Raw genomic sequence first — 17,534 nt, forward strand, 5'->3', positions numbered from 1 at the left:
CAACCATCATCGTCGCAGGCAAACGGCACCACCGTGGTACACGGCATGAGCCCAACGGCTGGCGAGGAGCTTCGGGGTTCTTTGTCGAGCGTCAACGCAGGTTGATTTCGTTTTAAATCCCCGAGGGTCTCCTGTAGGTGCTATACATCTAGATTTTGTCATTGTTTTCGATGCGACGCGAGAGGCTGTCGATGATACCCCGCTTGTTCTCACTTACACGCTTGCATACTCGGGTCGTCTGATCTATAAACTTGTATGCCATCTTGGCTCGGCAGAGCCCTCAGCTAGCTTTATTATTGATGCAATATATGACTCGATGTCGTGGCGCTCTACGATCACATTGCGCGAATCGGCTGGGTGTGCAGCTGCATGAACCCGTCCATGAACGTACATGCCAGAACAGTGCCCTTGATGACATATCCTTAAGGCAGAGACGCGGACTATGAGAATGAAGCACCCTTGTTTCGTCGGCCATGCCATCGGGTAGCACACGTTGCCATCCGAGGCTTGTCATCATACCTCTTGGCTGGCCAAGGGGGGGCCAGCATCCATTATCGCTCCCCTTTGGCATCTGGCTCCAAACCGGGCGTCATGTTTCTCTCGTATTGTTTTATTGTCTCATCACCCTCTCCGATCCATGGCAGCCATCGATAGGCGTTGGCACCTCAGAAGCCTTTATTGCTCGCCCATCACTCCACAGATAGGCAGCCGCTCAGCCGGTGTAGCAAAGGCGAACACTCTTCCACCATGAGTGGCGGTGCAGTCCTTCTTGAGCTCACTCCTGGTCAAACGATGATGGTGGTAAATCTATCGCCCTTCTTGGTGTAAGAGAGGACGGGGTCCTACAATTTGGGCCTCTTGGCGGCGGACGAACCCGTGGCCGACTTGGGTGCGCCAAACCATCGACGCCGAGGCTAGCCTACAACGCAGTACGGTGTGTTCCTGATGACGAAAAGAGGCAGGACAGGCAGCGTGCCATCTGTCGAGTCTCACGAGCAGCGGCTAGACGAGAGCTTTCACTATGTTTGCCTAAGAGCATACGAAGGGGTGCAGGCTGTGAACCGTACGTATAAGCCAGGAGGCGAATCTACGACGCCCCTGCGTCCATCTTCATAGAATCGTCCTTCGGGTTACTTTAGCACATTGCTTGCACGGTGACGTCAAGCCTCTCGGCAGATCCTACTAAGTGAGCTCGCGGGCTGGGCCGATACGTTGGAAAATCTGTTCCCCCTTAGACGTTCTTTAAACGTCCATCAATGTGAGCATGGAAGGTCTTTCCTGAAGCGGCAAGCAGATTCCCCGCGTGTTTTCGGTGCCGCCACGGGGCTATGCATCGAGCCAGACTACCGAAATCAGATTTTCCGAGTGCATATCGACATTGTCTAGCGAATGTAGGACTCTTGGCTTATTCTCTGAGGTGGCCAAATGGTCCAGGGTAAGCATCAGGACTGTAAGTGTCCTGGCACGATCAATTGGCGCAGGATTGAGGCGTCTGTAAAGACTGTGGATTGACGAGGACTTTAAAGCTAAGGAGGAAAAAATAAGAGACTGCGCTATGAGCGCTATAGCGGGTTGAAACCCCTGTGTAGGTTACGTGCTGGTCAGTACGTGCCGATATATGTGACACGAGCCGTCATAGCAAGTGGCTGACTCGGTAGTCGATGCCACTGCCGGGTTATGGAAGAGCATCGTCGGTGGAGGAGGAGGCGAGTCTACGATTGCCATTATGGAGCCATCGGTGATTGTTGTCAGTGTGCATTGTCTGTCTCAACTGCCGCACAACTGGCCAACGGATTCAAGATGTTGCAGGCGTTGTGAATGCCGAGTTGGCCCGTCCTTACGTGTAGAGATGTAGCTTAGGTAGCGCATCTGCGGGAGATGCTTGCCCCCGTCTCCATCCATCTTACGGGTACTACAAGAAGGTTCTGCCGATGCCAACAAAACATGTTGGAGCTGCGGCCTCTCGGCAACGATGGCGCAGCAGAGAGGAGACGGGCTGTGTCGCGAGGTCAACAGGAGCACCGTGCTGTGCTGTTGACGACCAGGTCGTGATTCAATCAACATGGTGCTCGTTGGCCGGAAACCAAGTAAATACCAAGGCAACAGGACGAGCGGCGCCATGTGCACAGCTGTGCATGTACAAAGACCGATGACTGAAGACGACGGGGTCCGGGGGCGGTTCCGTGGTGGCGGTTCGTCCGCCACCCTCCTTCCCTCCCTTGCCCCTGCTTCACGACGGCAAGCGCCCAACAGCCGGGGGGGCAGGCAGCTCAGCTCACGCAAACCTGGGCCTGGCCAACCCCCCCGTCTTGTTGGTCGTCACGAACCATGCAGGTCAAAAATGGAAAAAACGGTGCTTGTGTGCTTGCTTGCTTGCTTGCTGGGTGGCCACCACCAATCGAGACGAATCGAGCTTGCAGCTCACCGGTCAGCTGAGGGTGGGAAAGGTGAAAGATGATTGGCCTGTGCGTCACGGATTAAGCGCCTGGGGCTTGCGAGAGGGGGGATGGAAGGTAGGTCTGTGATGACGGGGCGAACATTGTTGCTTTCGTAATACGTGCGTCGACGAGTCGTGCGGGCGGCTCGATCGATGGATTCTGTGTACTCCGTACAGACTACATGTATCGATGGTGGCAAGGGTGGCCATGAGGGGAGGGAGCAAGGAGTGAGGTGAATGGTGGGTGAAGGTCGCACAGGAATTGACGAGCTGAGCAGCAGTTGACTCAACAAGGTTGCATGTCTCGTCGATGAACAAAGCACGCGCGTGCTATGATAGATGGATGGCCTGGGGGTGCAGACGAGCCGAGACGAGCCGAGGAAATGGGGGGGTTTATTCCCACATGCGACTTGGGAGAAGAGATTCCCGTCCAGCACGGACTGACTGGTATGGATGCACTTGTTGGAGGATTGCGGTCATCCATCAACCCCACAGACAGACGCCTGCCTGTTCTCCGCCTGTTCGGATCTGCGCGCGTCTTCTCCAACGGGCGGGCCAAAATGCAAAAGGTGGATCGGGCGACGGGGCGGGACGGAAATGAAGAAGGGCCTCCTGGCTCGCAGGTCTAGCGGCGGCCGCAGGGGCTTGTTGGAGGGATGGGCCATCGAGTCCCGTCTCCTCCCGTCTTTGACAGGAACCTGAAAGCACCCTCATCATCGCCACTGGCCAGCGCTGCACGACCTGAGTACAGCGCTCCCTCCACTGCTGCAGCGCGCGCGCTACTCCCACTACAGTAGGAGCCGGATGGGGCGCCCGTTCGTGAGACATTCACACACACACACACACACACACACACACACACACACAGACACGCACACACACGACGGATTGCTCGACGCGACGACACGTTTGCCGCGTTCCTCCTCCCTTGCCAAGAATAAAGTTTTTTTTTTGTCAGCGGCCGGCGCGACGGCCAGCCAGACGAGGCCCGCTCCCGCACCTCCCGTCCATCCATCCGCAGTGCGTGCCAACGGCGCCCGCGCGCGACCCTAACCCAAGGGAGTCTCGACGACGAACCCTTCCCTCCCCTTCCATCGCGAACCTGACGAGGCGGCCACCAACAAACAAATAGCAGGTCGCGACCATCCATCCCACCGCGCCAGCGACGAAAGCGAGAGATCGATTCCTGCGCCCCCCCCCCTCCTCCCCCGTTCGTGCGTGCGTGCGAGTGTGTGTGCGTGCATGATGAGACAGACACGGGGGCGCTGCCAAGCCCAGAAGGGGGGGGGGGGGGGGTCAGCAAGACGTCAGGGGCAATGGATGTCAGTCAGGGTGGTGGTGGTTCCTCCAACAGGCGCTAGCAGGGTTGGGACGAAACAACCGGCCCAAAAAAATTGGCTGCGATGCCGGTCGTCGGGTCGAGCGAGAGTCACGGGGGGGGGACGATGAGATGCACGTCCGTCAGGCTCGGCAACGCCTTTTTGGCATTGACCACGCGTGTGTGTTGCACCCCCCCGGCGGCATGTCCGTGAAACGTGTTGGAAAGAAAGTGTCATGGGCCAGCCGGGCTGAGTCGAGAGCCAGAATGAGGACCAAAGTCAAGTGAAGTCAAGTAACACTTGCACGACTTGGGACTGTTTCGACAGCAGCAGCAGCAGCAGCAGCACGGGCATTGTCGGCGAGCGCCGCGTGGAGAGAGAGAGAGAGAGACGGGAGCACAGCACATGCTGGAATGACAATGGTGGCGCGTGCAAGCACCATGTTGTTGGCTTGCCTTTGTCCGGGGGGCTTGAAGTGCCCCCCCGCCCCTTGCCGCACGCACCAGGGGCTGTAGCTAAAAATGTACGGCCGCATCGTGAAGACGAGGCCATCGCTCATCGACGACGGTCCACTGCGTTTGTGGGCTTTTCTACAGGGGAACAACCAGACGAGCGAGCACACTGACAGGACAGCTTTATCGTCCCGGCGGCACAGAGCAGATTTTTCGACAATGCGTTGCACCCAAACCCGAGAGCAGCAGCATTAATAAACAGGCATCTACAAAGTACGTACGTAGTACCTAGTACAAATGAATATTGTCCGTACGTACGTACGTACTGCCCCCCCCGACAGAACCCAGACAAATGAATTTGGATAGACTCCGTATCTGCATATCATGCCATGCACAACCAAGACGCAAGCAATGGGCTTTGTTGGGTCGCCGACGACCCCGTCAGTGAGTGAGTGAGTGGTGCGCTGTCGCAGGTGGATGGTTGGTCATGCATCGGCGCCGGGCATGATGGACTGGGGCTTACAGGCCCGGCATTCCTACAGGGGGGGTGCCAGCCTCGTCGGTGTCGGTCGCCGGGCGTCTGGGCGCTGTTGGTGGAGCTTCGCCTCGCCTCGTCGTGCTCTGTGCTGCTGCTGTTGCTGGCGCTGCTACTGGCGATCCTCTTTCCCAGCCATCCATCCATCAATCCATCCATCCATGGCCTGGCCTGGCCTGGATTGCCTGCATCCATGCATCCAGTCCACCCATCATCCATCTCGCAGGCATTGCGTGTGGTGCAGCCAGCCTTGCCAGCCCACACAGGGGCAACGGGGGGCATTGAAGGAAGGGGCATTCGAGTCGAGTCGAGTCGAGTCGCGCGCCGAGTCCAGTCACGGGCAGATTGCACGCATAACCCACCCTCGTACACTCTACCGCAGCCCGAGCGGCCACCACTGCGTCAGACACAGGTCGTCGATACGTGTCTGATCCTTCGGCCCGCCCAGCAGGTCCCCTGATTGGGAGTGAGCAGATTGGCAGCGAACGGCGCCCCGCCGGCGCTAGGCTGTCGCGTCGACTGATTGGGCGGGCCGCCCTGGCGCCTCTCGGCTTCGCGGGCGCCCTGGCGCGTCGCCATTGGCCGCGGCGTCGCCACCCAAGGTGCCCCGCCGACGCAGCCGCTCAGCGCCTGTGCCCGCACCGTGCTGCAGCACCCCTTACTCGCCCACGGGGCTCCGCTAAAAACAGCGCAGCGCTCCAGGACCCTTGTCGCCTCCATCCCTCCTCCAACCTCAGGTCAGGTACGTACTCCATAGTTACTGTACTCCGTACTGTAGGTAAGGTAGGTACCCGGCGCCATCAAGCATCCATTCTTCCATCAGCGGCGCGGCTCTCAGGGGACGGCCGGGCGGTCCAGTCCACATTATGTACCTCCATCCAGTGTTCACCCACTGAGCGGCGGCGTGGCGCGGGGGCCTCTGGGACGGGAGTGCCTTGCTGCTTGTCTCTCCACCATCTGGGCCGACACCCATCCCTCCCCTCCTCAGAAGGTATCTGCTGAGGGTTTCGCCGTCATGCTCGCCTGTGTGCGCGCTGTCCCCGGCCACGCTGGCGCCCGACCCGTGTCTCTGCACTGTGCTAAATCGGCCGCGGTTCGCTGTGCTGCACCGTGCCGGATTCCTGCCGCGTGGGTAGCCTGCGACCTCCATCCACACAGCACAGTCAGGTACCTGAGGCACTCCAGTGAGCTCGTGGTAGTGTACCCATGTACCTTCGCAGTAGTGCTGCTGTGCTGTGCTGGCGCGCTCCATCCACCGTCGCCGCCGCCTCCACCCTCCTCCTCCATTCATTCAATCAATGCCCACCCACTGTGCTGCTGCACCCGCCGGCGCCACCCTCGCCGTCGCCTCTCACTGGCGGCCCTTTTTTCTTTCTTCTCCTTCTGCCCTCACTCACTCCACAACTTCCATCACCCTTTCTCCTCCTCCTCCTCCTCCGTCCTCTTTGCATCCCCCCGTCCGTTCGTCCTTCACCGCCCTCCCCTCGCTCTCTTCCTCGCATCCTCCGCCCCTCGACGCCTGGTTCGCTCTTCCTTCTGTCAACCTCGTCCGCGAGTTGTTCGTCCTCGTTTGCGCGTGCATCGCTTCGTCCGCCCCGCCCGCAGCGGTCACAACAGCACCAACCAGCAACACTCCAAGGTACCCCAGCAGACCGGATTTCGCAACGCCAGGCGGGGGGACATCGCGTCGAGCAGGAAGCTCCGAGACGTTCGGTTCGGCTCAGCATCATCCAGTCACCTCGACTTCTGTCGACCTGTACTCTATTCTCTCTTCACCAGATCGGCCGCTCCTTGTCTTCGACAGAAATCAACCCAAGCGTTCCTCGTCAGCCTGTTTGTATTTTGACCGTCTCCATCGTCGACCGAATCCACAATCACGAGCCGTCTTCGCCCGAGGAGCCTACACTCAGAAGGGGGCCCAACCTCGATCACTGATTGATAGAATCGAATCATCACTTCCCTGGGGTGACAAAGAAGCGCAACCCGTGGAACGGAAAGAACGCGCTGTTTGGAACGGTACTTTCTTGATCTTCATCCTCGGTTGCACGGCCGTCTCCTTCCAGAAGACGTCGCCGCTGCCGTTACGACCCGTGCACTAGAGCTGATCGAGAGTAGCGACTGCCGCCTCGTGCTCGCCGCAACCCTGAAATCATCACCCTGTTGAGAAGGCTCGAGCCAGCATCTCGCCCTCGGCAGGCAACTTGTTCCCGGCATTATCACACTGCGACGGTCTTGCGCGTCCCTACGTCCCAAATCACTTCGTCAGTTGACTCTGCTGCCACCTTCCGACCGCGAGCAAGTCGCCGTTTCGTTCTCATCAACGCTCGACGCTCTTTCCGCCGGCCATTGCGCTGCCGCCCACCTGCATCACTTCCTTCACAGACGTCTGCATTGTCGTGACGCCTGCCAGGACATATTCTTCATCTAATCTTGTCTTTACATTTACTCTTGAAGCCCCCCACGGATATTTCTCTCCTCCTGTCCACAGTTACTTCGGTTTTCTTGGATTCCATCCCTCTTCTTTCTGGTTGTTCCGACAACGATTTCTCGCCCGTCGGCTCGTCGTTTCCAGCTCTTCCAGTAAGCTTGAAAAGCATCGCCATATCGACTCAGTTCGGAATCAACCGGCGCATTTTTAGGTCGCCTGTCTCGACGACTGTTATCCGTTCTTAATCTTGTCTTTGCCTCGGGGGCCTTGACTCACATTCATTCTTAATACTTCTTCTCAAGCATCGCCCTTGGCCCATCCTCAACTTAAAGCGACATCATCTTGTGTCAGTCTCCCTGAGCAATGGACGCTGGCAGTCTCGCTCAGATGTCTGTCAACAATTTCGCTTCTCACAACGGCCTGCCCATGCCGTCGGGCGGTCTGGCTTCTCGCCGAGGCGGTCAGAACATCAAACCTTTGTCGTTTGACGCCATCAAGCAGGGCAACGCCAATGTCAAGGACGGCGGCGCTCCGACTCCTCGCACGAGCAGATCCCATCTACTTGCGGGCCTTAGGACCGCCCCGAAGTCTGCCACCGCCGCTTCCTTTGGCTCGGGCGCCCCCAACAATGGTCTCTCCGCGCAGCAGCACGCCAGGAACAGCATGGCTGCCAATCTCTCTGGTTACGGCAACGGCCAGGACGCCCTGTACAATGCGCCCAAGACGGCGTTTCCCCAGTACGGCGTTCAGCAGAATGGCACCCAGAACATGATGGGCCAGCAGCTGCAGCACCAGCAGCTCCACCAGTTGCAGCAGCAGTACACGGTTGAACAAGTCCTTACGCCCCCTTCGGTCAACATTGATGAGGAGGATCCGACACTGTACGCTCAGCTGGTCGCCACCAACTACTACCTGGCACAGCAGCAGCGGCAGCTCCAGGCTCAGCTTAGAAGCGTCCAGGCTGCTGCCCAGCAGTTCCAGCAGCTGAACCTCAGCAACCCACAGCTCACGCAGCAGCAGATGGCTATTTACGAGCAGCAGCAGCAGCTGAGGAATATGCAGCAGCAGCTCAGCGTGCAGGCGGCTATGAGCCAGGGCCAGCAAGTGTACTACAACGCCGCCACAGGCCAGTATTACGTCGATACCTCAGCTGTTTCGCAGGTCGCCTCGCCCTACGCTGAGCAGCCTATGTCGCCCGCGTTCAATACATTTCAGCAGCAGCAGCAGCAGCAACAATTGTATCATCAGCAGTTGACCACTCCGCGCGTTCAGGTCTCCCCTCCTCCTGAGAACCAGCAGTCGTTCCGTACTAGCTCGCCCCCAAAGCGCTTCGACTCGCCCTCCGAGGTCGCCCCGCTACCCCCGCCTTCGGCCAACGCGTTCCGTCGCGGCCACAAAAAAGCGTCTTCTCTCGCTCCCGTCAACAGCGCCCTCGCTGCCGCCGGTGGTGTTGCGGATGCACCCAAGTCTGCTGGCCCCAAGACGGCTTCTTTCCCGCTGACTCCGATGACTGGGGGATACGGTCCTGGCCAGGGCCGCGCCGGCGAGCATCCCATCCGACAGCCCCGAGGCCCACCATCGCTCGATGAGCTTAAGGCCAAGCCTACCGCCAAGCATGAGGGCAGCAAGAACTTCGCCACTCGCACCAGGCGCTCTGCCGTGCACAACCTCGTCCGCGCAGGCCTGGAGCGTCGCAAAGGCACTGGCAGCTCCGTCGGTAGCATGAGCCCCGTTTCGGAGACGGCCGAGGAATCCATCACCCCCATCACCGACAACGAGTCTGACTCCGGGCGTAGCGGCTCGGGCAGCCTTGCCGGCGAGTTGGAGTGCGCCAGTTCCCGCACTTCTGCCAGCGGCAGCTGGGGAGCCATCGGCTCAGATAGGCCGAGCTCGCGTCAGAAGGCCCGCGGCAGCGTCGACAGCATCAGCAGCAACGGCGGTGCGCCGACCGGCGAGTCTGACAATGGATCGTTTGCCGACGTGTTCAAGAACGGCGCTCTGCGCGCGTCCAAGGCTCAGGAGGCCGCTGACAGCCAGCGCAAGCCTTCACGCCTCGTTCTGACTAGCGTTGAGCGACGGAAGGCCGGCCCAACGGCTTAAACACAGCGGGAGGCAGTCTCTATTTTCCCTCTTCTTCACGCTTATCAAAATTTTCACGACTTTACGCACCCGGACTCTGTGACATGATTGCTCGGACAGGCGGATTTGCATTTCTCGACACGGTCTTGATGTCTGGCTCCTGGCCCCGTTTGCGGTATCTTGGGCAAGCCTAGCCTCATGGCAGGCAGCTTGGGCAAAGGTTGTCTGATCAACGTCACACACAACTGCCAGGACCAATAATTCTCTTCTCAGTCTCTCCTTGACAACAACAACTTTAATTTGGCCACGACGTGCTAGGGGCATATCCCTGCAGCATATTCATCACGCTTAGAAGGTGAAGTCGGTTGCTCTGGTGGTGGACGGCGAATTGGGAATGTGGTGGCCTACGATTATACCATACCACTTTGCATGGGGCAAAACAGAAAAAAACATCTTAATTGCTTTGGTCAGTTTTGGGTGCTGGTCTGTCGTCTCCTCGACGGGGACCCGGATACGCAGGCTTGCGTGGAGGAATGCCAGTTCCTTACTCCCCACGTCAGAAGGCGGACCTGCCTGCTGTGTTTTCTTTTCCTTGTGCGTACCCTTGCTCGGGAGCATTGGCTGCTCCCGCCTCGCGTCTGCTGTTCGATGTCGAAGCGCGACGCGGTGGTGTCGTGGCGCAGCCTGGACTGCCGACGACGGGTAGGAGAGCCTAGGGCCATACACAGACGGGGTGGATTCATGACTGGATGAGAGGCCTCGTGGCCTGCTCGATCGAACGGGGGGTCGGTAGGAATAGATAGCTAAGGGCATGGCACAATACAAATTGTTTGCCGTATCATGGTGTGTGTCATGTCGTGTCATCTGATGTGAGGCAAGGTCGGTCCCCGTTGGCAGGCACGTTGCGAACGGGCGCCCTGGGGGTGGATGAATGTGTCTGCGACTCACGGAGAAGAAGGAAGAGGGGGCTATCGGGGGAGATGGGCAGCAGCCAAGAAGCCGCAGGTCTAATTGTAACATGAAAAGTCAAAAAGGCAATGCAGTGCCATCCGTCTACTCCCATCCTATGCCTTCCCAGCTCCCACCCTCCATTCCCCGGCGATGCCAAAACTACCATGCCCCATACCGCGCGTCATCGAGAGAGATCGTAGCCCCCGTGTTCGTATCCGCCGCCGCCGCCGGAGCAGAAGCAGCAGCAGCAGCAGCAGCCCAATCGTTTACCAAGAAAACAAAGGAAAGAGAAAGCAGCGAAAAGCAAAACCCCCTCCGGTACGCGCGTTGCTATGTGTTTGCTGCCATGCCTTTTGATTTCCTTCTCTCTTCCTTTCTTCCTTTCCATAAACTCCTTGCCCGTGTCTGTCTGTTCCCTTAAAGGGCAAAACGAACCGCCGCCCCTTTCTGCTCCGCGCACGCGCCGTGTTCGGTCGTGATGTTATTACCCCTTCGGACTGGCCCTCGCACCGCTTTTCAACGCCCCCGACGGAGAACTGGATCCAGTTTTCCTGATAGAAAAGGGGGGAGCAGAAGCGGAGGGCGACGACGCGGAGGATGGAGCAAGGGGGCTGGCTGGTTGTCCCTAGGCGGTGGGCAAGCGAACAAACCTGCCCTTCATGTATATACATTGTGATGTGTTTGGGCGCGTCATTGTGGTATTGTAAGAGAAGACAAGGAGATTCAAGTGTCTGTGTGGGGTGGCGATTAAATGTAGTGAGTAGTCCGTGTGGATAGGTAGGTAGGCATGTACGTCGTGCCGCGCCTTGGTGGAGAGGGGGAGGGCGCTCTTGTTGCGCTCAACCCCGTAGACAAAAGGGGCGGCACTGAGCCTCACCACTTATTGTTGTTGTCCACGTTGCGGCGGGCCTTGGCTACCGCAGCGCTGGGCGTAACGACGCCGCCTCCGGCCCCGTCCCTGTCCCTGTCCCTGTCCCTGGCGGACACAAGCTCGCGCGACGCCCTGCTGCTGCTGCCTCCGTTCTCCTTGTTGCTGGTGCTGCTCTCGCTGCGCACCACCATGGGAGTCATGACGGCGTGATGGTGGTGGGACACGTGCTGCTCCGACGCCCTGGAGGCGCTGGGCCCCGGATGCCGGCCTGACGAGTGTATCCCCATGGGCGCCAGTGAAGTGCGCGGCAGCCGGCTCTTAGCACCCGACGACACGGTGGTGCCGCTGCTGCTGCTGCCGCCCAGGGAGCTCGCGTCGCCGCTCACGCGCCGTGGGATCTGGGTCGGGCCGTCGCGGCTGCGTGGCCGATACATGAGGGACTCGCGGTCGAGCGTCGTGTTGCTGCGTCGAGGGCTGGCGGCCACCTCGATGTAGGCATTGCCAGCGACGAGGCTCTGCCTGCTGCGGCTCGTGGGCGTCTGCGGCATCGACACGGAGGACTGGAAGCTCGGCGGGGTATAACTAGTGTTCCGCCGCGTGGCAGACCTCCTGGCCGACGACGAAGCCGAGCTGACCTGCGCCGCTGAGGGCCCATCGTGCCGCAAGAGGTGTCCTACACTAGAGTCCATTTCGATGTGGGAGCGAAGCAGTTCTGCGGCCAGGTTTCGCACCAGCACGGCCGTGTCCGTCTCGGCCAGCGTTTGTATCGAGTTCATAAGAGACCTAATCTGCGCGTTGTTGAGTGTCCGCGAGCCATCGCCCGTGCCGAGGCCAGGCTCGCACGAGTCCATGATGGTTCGTACCAGCCTCAGGAGGTTCAGCCGTACCACAGCCTTCTTGTGCCCTAGCCTCTGCGCGATGCCCGCAAACATCTCCGGCTTCGCCAGCGAGGCCGCAACTGACGGGCTGAGACGGAGCAGCTTGAGCAGAGGCTCGAGTAGGTTCGAGTCGAAGGCGTTCAACCGGTTCGTGCCGAAGCAGCTGACAATGGCCCTCGTAAAGTGCCCGTCCACGAGGTGGCTCTCGACGTTTGCCGTCTCTTCCTGCAGCCACACCAAAATGGCATCTAGAGCCGTCACCTGCCAATACTGGTCCGTCAGCAGGGTCACGTAGAACGCAAGCCCCTTGTTCTGCCACAGGTATCTTCTCCCCTTGGACCCCGAGTGGGCCATGTCGCACAATATCGGCAGGGCAAACTCCTTAGGTGGTCGGGCCGTCTTCATGATCCTCAGCAGCAGCGGGATGATGCCTCCGACGGCCGCGTCCTCCTGTCTCTCCTTGCTGAGTCGGCACAAGTTGAATAGAGTGTTGAGGACCTGATTCGAAATTTCCCTGAAATGCTTCTGGTCCTTCTTCATGCTGTAGCTGAGGAGGTCGATGAGGAACTCGATGGCGTCCGCCGAGTGTAGCGACTCAATCGTTGTCGACAGCATTGACAGATTCTTGATGAACTTGAGCATCGTAATTTGGTGCACGGGTGTCATCCGTCTCAGGTCTTTTAGGACGCTCTTGAGCACCTGCCGGTCAGCCACCATTTCCTTGACGTAGTTCTCGGCCTGGCTGAATAGGTAGAAGATGTTGACGATGCGCCCCTCTATGAGCTCGCCCAACTCGTCTTCCCCTTCTTCATCAAGCACGCGATGAAGCACGAGCGCCAAGGGATAGAGAATCTTGCTCCTTGAGAAGATTCTGCAAAAGTCGTTTTTGGGCGTCGGCCCTTGCAGTTCGAAAACATTCCAGATCCCGTTGACACCGATAAGCACGAGGTCCCGTGCACTGTCGTAGTCCTCGTCCAGGAATTCGACGAGAACGTTCAGCCCGCCAGCGGACACGAACATCTGAAGGGTTAGTGTAGATGTCTGGTACATTTGACGGACGAACGCTGCAGCTTCCAGCCGAATCTCATCCGAGTACTGGCGTGCCGCAAACTTTGTGATGATGGGAATGCCGCCGACGAAGCAAAGGTTCTCCTGAATCTCGACGTCATCGAGGATGATGGCGTTGACGACCTTGAGCAGCTGGAGGATCATGTACTGTCGGCTTTTCACGGTACAAGGCTCCAGGATCTCGAGAATCGGTAACAGGCCGTGTGCGCTGATAATGAGCGTCTTCACCTCCTTGTGTTCCCACAGGAGTGCCAACTACACGCAGGGTCAGTCAGGCCGCCAAGATGTGAACCAAGAAGGAAGTATACAACTCACCAAGTCTTCCGACAAGTCGGATAGCATATCCTCACCCTCTGTAGTCTTCAACGAGGCCACCAGATCTTCTACTCGCTCTGCCAGCCGCGCATGCCTGTCTCTAGCGATGTTCGCCTCGAGGTCCATCTCGTCCCAGCCGGGATCCATTGTGGCAAACGGGTCGAACTCGTCCTCGTCATCCCCCAGCCACGAGCTGCTGGACATTTTGGACATGAGCATGAGCCCACCGTCCTCGGAGCCACGCTCGCTCTCTTCCTTTTCGCCATGCGAGTCACTTGCACCAAAGACGTCTGAGAAGTCCTCGTCATCGTCCTCTGCAAATTTCTGGATCTCGATCGACGAGCGAGTGCGTCGCATAGGACGATCCGGCAGGACGGACGGCCTCGACTGCGACTTCTTCCTGATGCTGCCATCAGGCGCCTGCATGGAGCGTGGCAAGCTGGTGAGGTCGGACGGGTGGAAGAGCTGAGGGGCATCAGTCGCTCGAGCGCCCTGGGAGCTGGTCAGCTTGGTACGGAGGGCACCCTTGTTCCCACGCACCTTGTTGACAGCCGGGTTTACTCCCCGGCCGAAGAGGCTGTCATTGTCCACAAAGAGATCCGAGAAGTCTTCGGTGCTCTGCTCGCGGTACACAACGTCCGGTCTCGGCGGCAGCTCGAAGATGCTGCCCAAGTGTGCCTTTGGCGGCGATCTCGATACAGATGGGCCAGAAGAGATGGCGAGCGGCTGTTTCCCCGAGCCTGCCTTGGTGCGGTGGTGCTTAGGGGTCTCCGCCGCCTTCGTGACCGTCTTCTTTGGCAGCGGCCGAATCGTATGCTCTTGCGAGTCGATGTCGCGGAAGCGACTGCTCGGCCCTTTGATTGTCAACAGTTCTCCTTCAAAGTCATCGTCATAGTTACTGCTATCTGTCCGTCCGTCGCTAGAGGAAGCAAAGGCTTTCAGTTTGTCGCTGGAAAGAAGACCACCGAAATTGTCTTGAGGCTTGAGATGGGGCAGCTGGAGGGCACTGGGAGAGATTGCCGTGGCGAAGTCATCGTCCCAGTTGTCATCGTCTGCAACATAGTTAAATCTCTTGGTATTCACTGGCCGGATGACAGGCACTGTGGTGCCCGTAGCAATGATGGTTTCAGTTGGTGGGGGCTTACTGGCGACTTCCGCGGACTTGAATGCTTCGGCAGCGGGCCTAGACTTGGCGAGGCTAAGCGGACCCCTTGCTGGTGTTCCTCCGGCGATAAATCGTGACGACGGCCCCATAAATTCGGACCCGATAGAGGTGCGGAGGTTCGAGTCGGAGTTGAGGGCCTTGTTCCACTGCTTGACTTCCTCGACGGCTTGGTTGAAGTTGGCAGGCGCCTTCGAAACCGGTGCTTCGGCCCGTCGCGAGCCTGCAATCCAGGCATGCCGGAGCAGCTTTCTGGCGGTGACTCTCAGGTTTGGATCTTTTTGGAAGCATTGCATAAGAAAGTCTCGGGCGGCCTATGACAGTTAGCATGTGGCGCCTCGCATGCATGCAGAAGGGTGGGCTTACCGCTGATATGCCTTCGGGCAGCGGGGGGTGGTCATCGTTGACAATGGCAAAAAGCGCGGGCATGGCAGCCAAGTTGTGGTAGGGGGGCTTTCCCTGCAGCAGCTCGATGACGGTGCATCCGACGCTCCAAATATCCGAAGCCGAGCTCGCCCCAGACAGCTGAATGATCTCGGGGGCCATCCAGTACGGCGTTCCCACGACCTGGGCCTCCTTATCCTGGCCGCCGGCGAGGGTGCTCGTCGAGACGCCAAAGTCGGCCAGCTTGACGGTGCCATCTTTTGTGGTGAGGATGTTTGCGCCCTTGATATCGCGATGTATGACACCCTGATCGTGAAGATATTGGAGGCCCTGCAGGACTTGGGTCATGTACACCCCGACAAGATTTTCCGGAAACTTTCCGTATGCTTTTAATATCGAGTGGAGAGAGCCATTTTCGCAATACCTATCGATATTAGCGCCGCTGCCTCGAGCTGTGCAACGTTGCCACTTACTCCAGTATGATGTTGAGACAGTCCGTTGACTTGACAAAGCCAATGTACTTGACAATGTTGTCATGCTAACTTCAGTCAGCGCAAACTTTGGGTAAATCTGTGATATCGACGAGTTTCTTACCAGCAGGTTCTTGAGCAGGTCGATTTCGCTCTGTAAAGCGCGCGTCAGCAGGTGGTGGGCTCCGGCGTGCTTTTGCACATGGAAGCCAAGTACCTCGATCATGCGTAGCTCGCTCTTAGGCAGGTCCGCAAGCTTGATTTGCTTGACCGCAACAGCTTCGCCGGTGCTCCAGTTAAAGGCCTTGTACACGGATCCGAAGGCACCCTTGCCGAGACACTCGCCCAGCCTCTGCATGCAAGAGTCAGCATTCATGTGCAACGACGGCAGCTCTCTTCCAATGGCAGCATCTCGTCCCGCACAGGCGCGCAGGCCGCTGACGACGCGGACTAGTGCCGTTACAAGGATTCCAGCTGCACGAAATGGTGGGGAGAAGGCATCACGGTACGTACGTAGTCTTTCAGCCCTGGGTCCTGCAACGCCGAGCTCTCCCGCGGCACCCTCTCCTTGCGCGAAGGCGTGCCAGGCGTACCGCGATCTCTCGAGACCGCCACGGAGGCGACGCCGGCGGGAGCAGCTCGGCCATTGCTCGAGTGATTGTGCCGGTCTCCCGGCATCGCTCTTGTTTGCGTCGCGCCCTTGACGGCGTGCGCAGGGCCGTGGCGTCTACCGTGTGGCGGCGAGGAGCGTGACGAGAGGAGGGGTGAGGGCGGAGGCGAGTGTCGAAGGAGACGGTTGTCGCATCGCCGGCGGCGGTGCGCTTGGGGTCGGCGAGGTGGCACGCATCCGCCCGTCGGGCAGCCCAGGGAGCGTTGTTGGCCTCAGCCTCGAACTCTCGATGGTGTCGTTCTAAAGGTTTGGACGTACTGGCGACAGTCGGCCGTATCGAGTTTGTCGCAGCGGTGGCCGGGTCGTCGGGGCAAAGTGGCAGCGTTTCGAGGTGGAGGGCCGGGGTGTGTGTCGTGTGAATCTCGTATCGCGATGACGAGGGTCACCACCAGGCGTTCATGCGCGGTTCGTCAGCCGACGGCGGGGTGGTTTGCGTTTTGGCTGAGGGGATTCCCGTGGGAAGCAGATAGGGCGGGAGCGTGACTTAAGGCCGCGCAAACGTCGGGGAAAAGCTTTGGTGACGAAAAGGGAGGGTTCCTGACAAGGACTCGGCGGCCGCAAGATTAGCCCAAGGGGGAAAAGGCAGCAGTCGGAGGGATGAGGGAAAGGGAAGCAGTGCGTCGAGTGTGAAACAGCAGGTTGGCGGACCCCCCGTGGCGGTGATGTCGGCGTCAATGGCGGTGGTCTGGCTGCAGCTGGGCGTTGGCGCTGGGGTGGGCCATCGGGTGCCAATGGCGCTGCTCTGGTACCTGAGGGCCCTGAACGAGGCCGCCGGCCATTTCCACATCCATCAATTCATGGATTTTCCATCCGCTGGCCGTCGAAGGCCGGCTGCCCTGGGCCGGCGGGCACCTAAGGTAGGTACTAACGTTAGTTACTACCAAGTACCTACCTTATTACCCGGCATTCAGTGGAGAATGGAAGAGTGCGGGGCTGCCGGCGCGCCTGTAATGGAAGGTTCCAATGCCAACTTGGAATGCTCAGCGAGCTGAAGGGTAGTACCTGTAGTGTACATAGCCGACCCCTCCAAGGGCGCTTGAGCAAGGTGGTGAGATCTGCTGCTGGGACGGGAAACGAAAGCCTCCAGGGCTGCTGCGTGTCGTTGGTCTGGTGCAGCCGAGCCCGCCGGTCGAACCGATGGAGGCGCTGGGGACGGCGCTGTAACACCGAAAGAGCTCCCCCGGAAAGCACCACCCCGACTTTTTGCCCATGGATCCAAGACAGGGCGTCGTCAGGCGCCTTAGTACCTACGTAGATCGATCCCCCCCCCCCAGGTATGATCGATTTGATGCACCACCACATCTTGTACCTCAGTCGAGGCGCTGGCCCACCAGCCCGGCAGGGGCGGCTCTCGGTGCCCGCCTGCGTGCCGCGTGCCCCCATCGCTTCCCTCCAATGATTTGTTGATCGGTCGGCAGCGATGGGTTCGGAACCATCGATTGGACTCGACGCTGCTCTGCCAGGGACAGCAGCTCCTCCTCCTCCTCCTCCTCCTGATCCACGCTGCTGCTGGAA

The 17,534-nt window shown here is 59.1% G+C and overlaps 2 protein-coding genes across 2 annotated transcripts; one reads left to right on the forward strand and one right to left on the reverse strand.

The window, feature by feature from the left end:
• Nucleotides 1–6,042: 6,042 nt before the first annotated feature.
• JDV02_006984 (uncharacterized protein) lies at nt 6,043–10,088 on the forward strand. The gene has a single exon (XM_047988424.1). It carries the CDS (start codon nt 7,535–7,537, stop codon nt 9,269–9,271), a length of 1,737 nt encoding a protein of 578 aa, XP_047844420.1. The 5' UTR covers nt 6,043–7,534; the 3' UTR covers nt 9,272–10,088.
• A 125-nt stretch (nt 10,089–10,213) lies between these two features.
• Nucleotides 10,214–16,804, reverse strand: CDC15 (Non-specific serine/threonine protein kinase). The gene is made up of 9 exons (XM_047988425.1): nt 15,863–16,804; nt 15,567–15,701; nt 15,474–15,503; nt 15,353–15,417; nt 14,862–15,303; nt 14,479–14,809; nt 13,874–14,385; nt 13,334–13,825; nt 10,214–13,273 (listed from the first exon to the last, which is right to left on the reverse strand). Exons 1-9 carry the CDS (start codon nt 16,025–16,027, stop codon nt 11,075–11,077), a joined length of 4,371 nt encoding a protein of 1,456 aa, XP_047844421.1. The 5' UTR covers nt 16,028–16,804; the 3' UTR covers nt 10,214–11,074.
• Between the last annotated feature and the right edge of the window lie 730 nt (nt 16,805–17,534).

Source organism: Purpureocillium takamizusanense, chromosome 6 (assembly GCF_022605165.1).
Source record: "Purpureocillium takamizusanense chromosome 6, complete sequence".
NCBI lineage: Eukaryota > Fungi > Ascomycota > Sordariomycetes > Hypocreales > Ophiocordycipitaceae > Purpureocillium > Purpureocillium takamizusanense.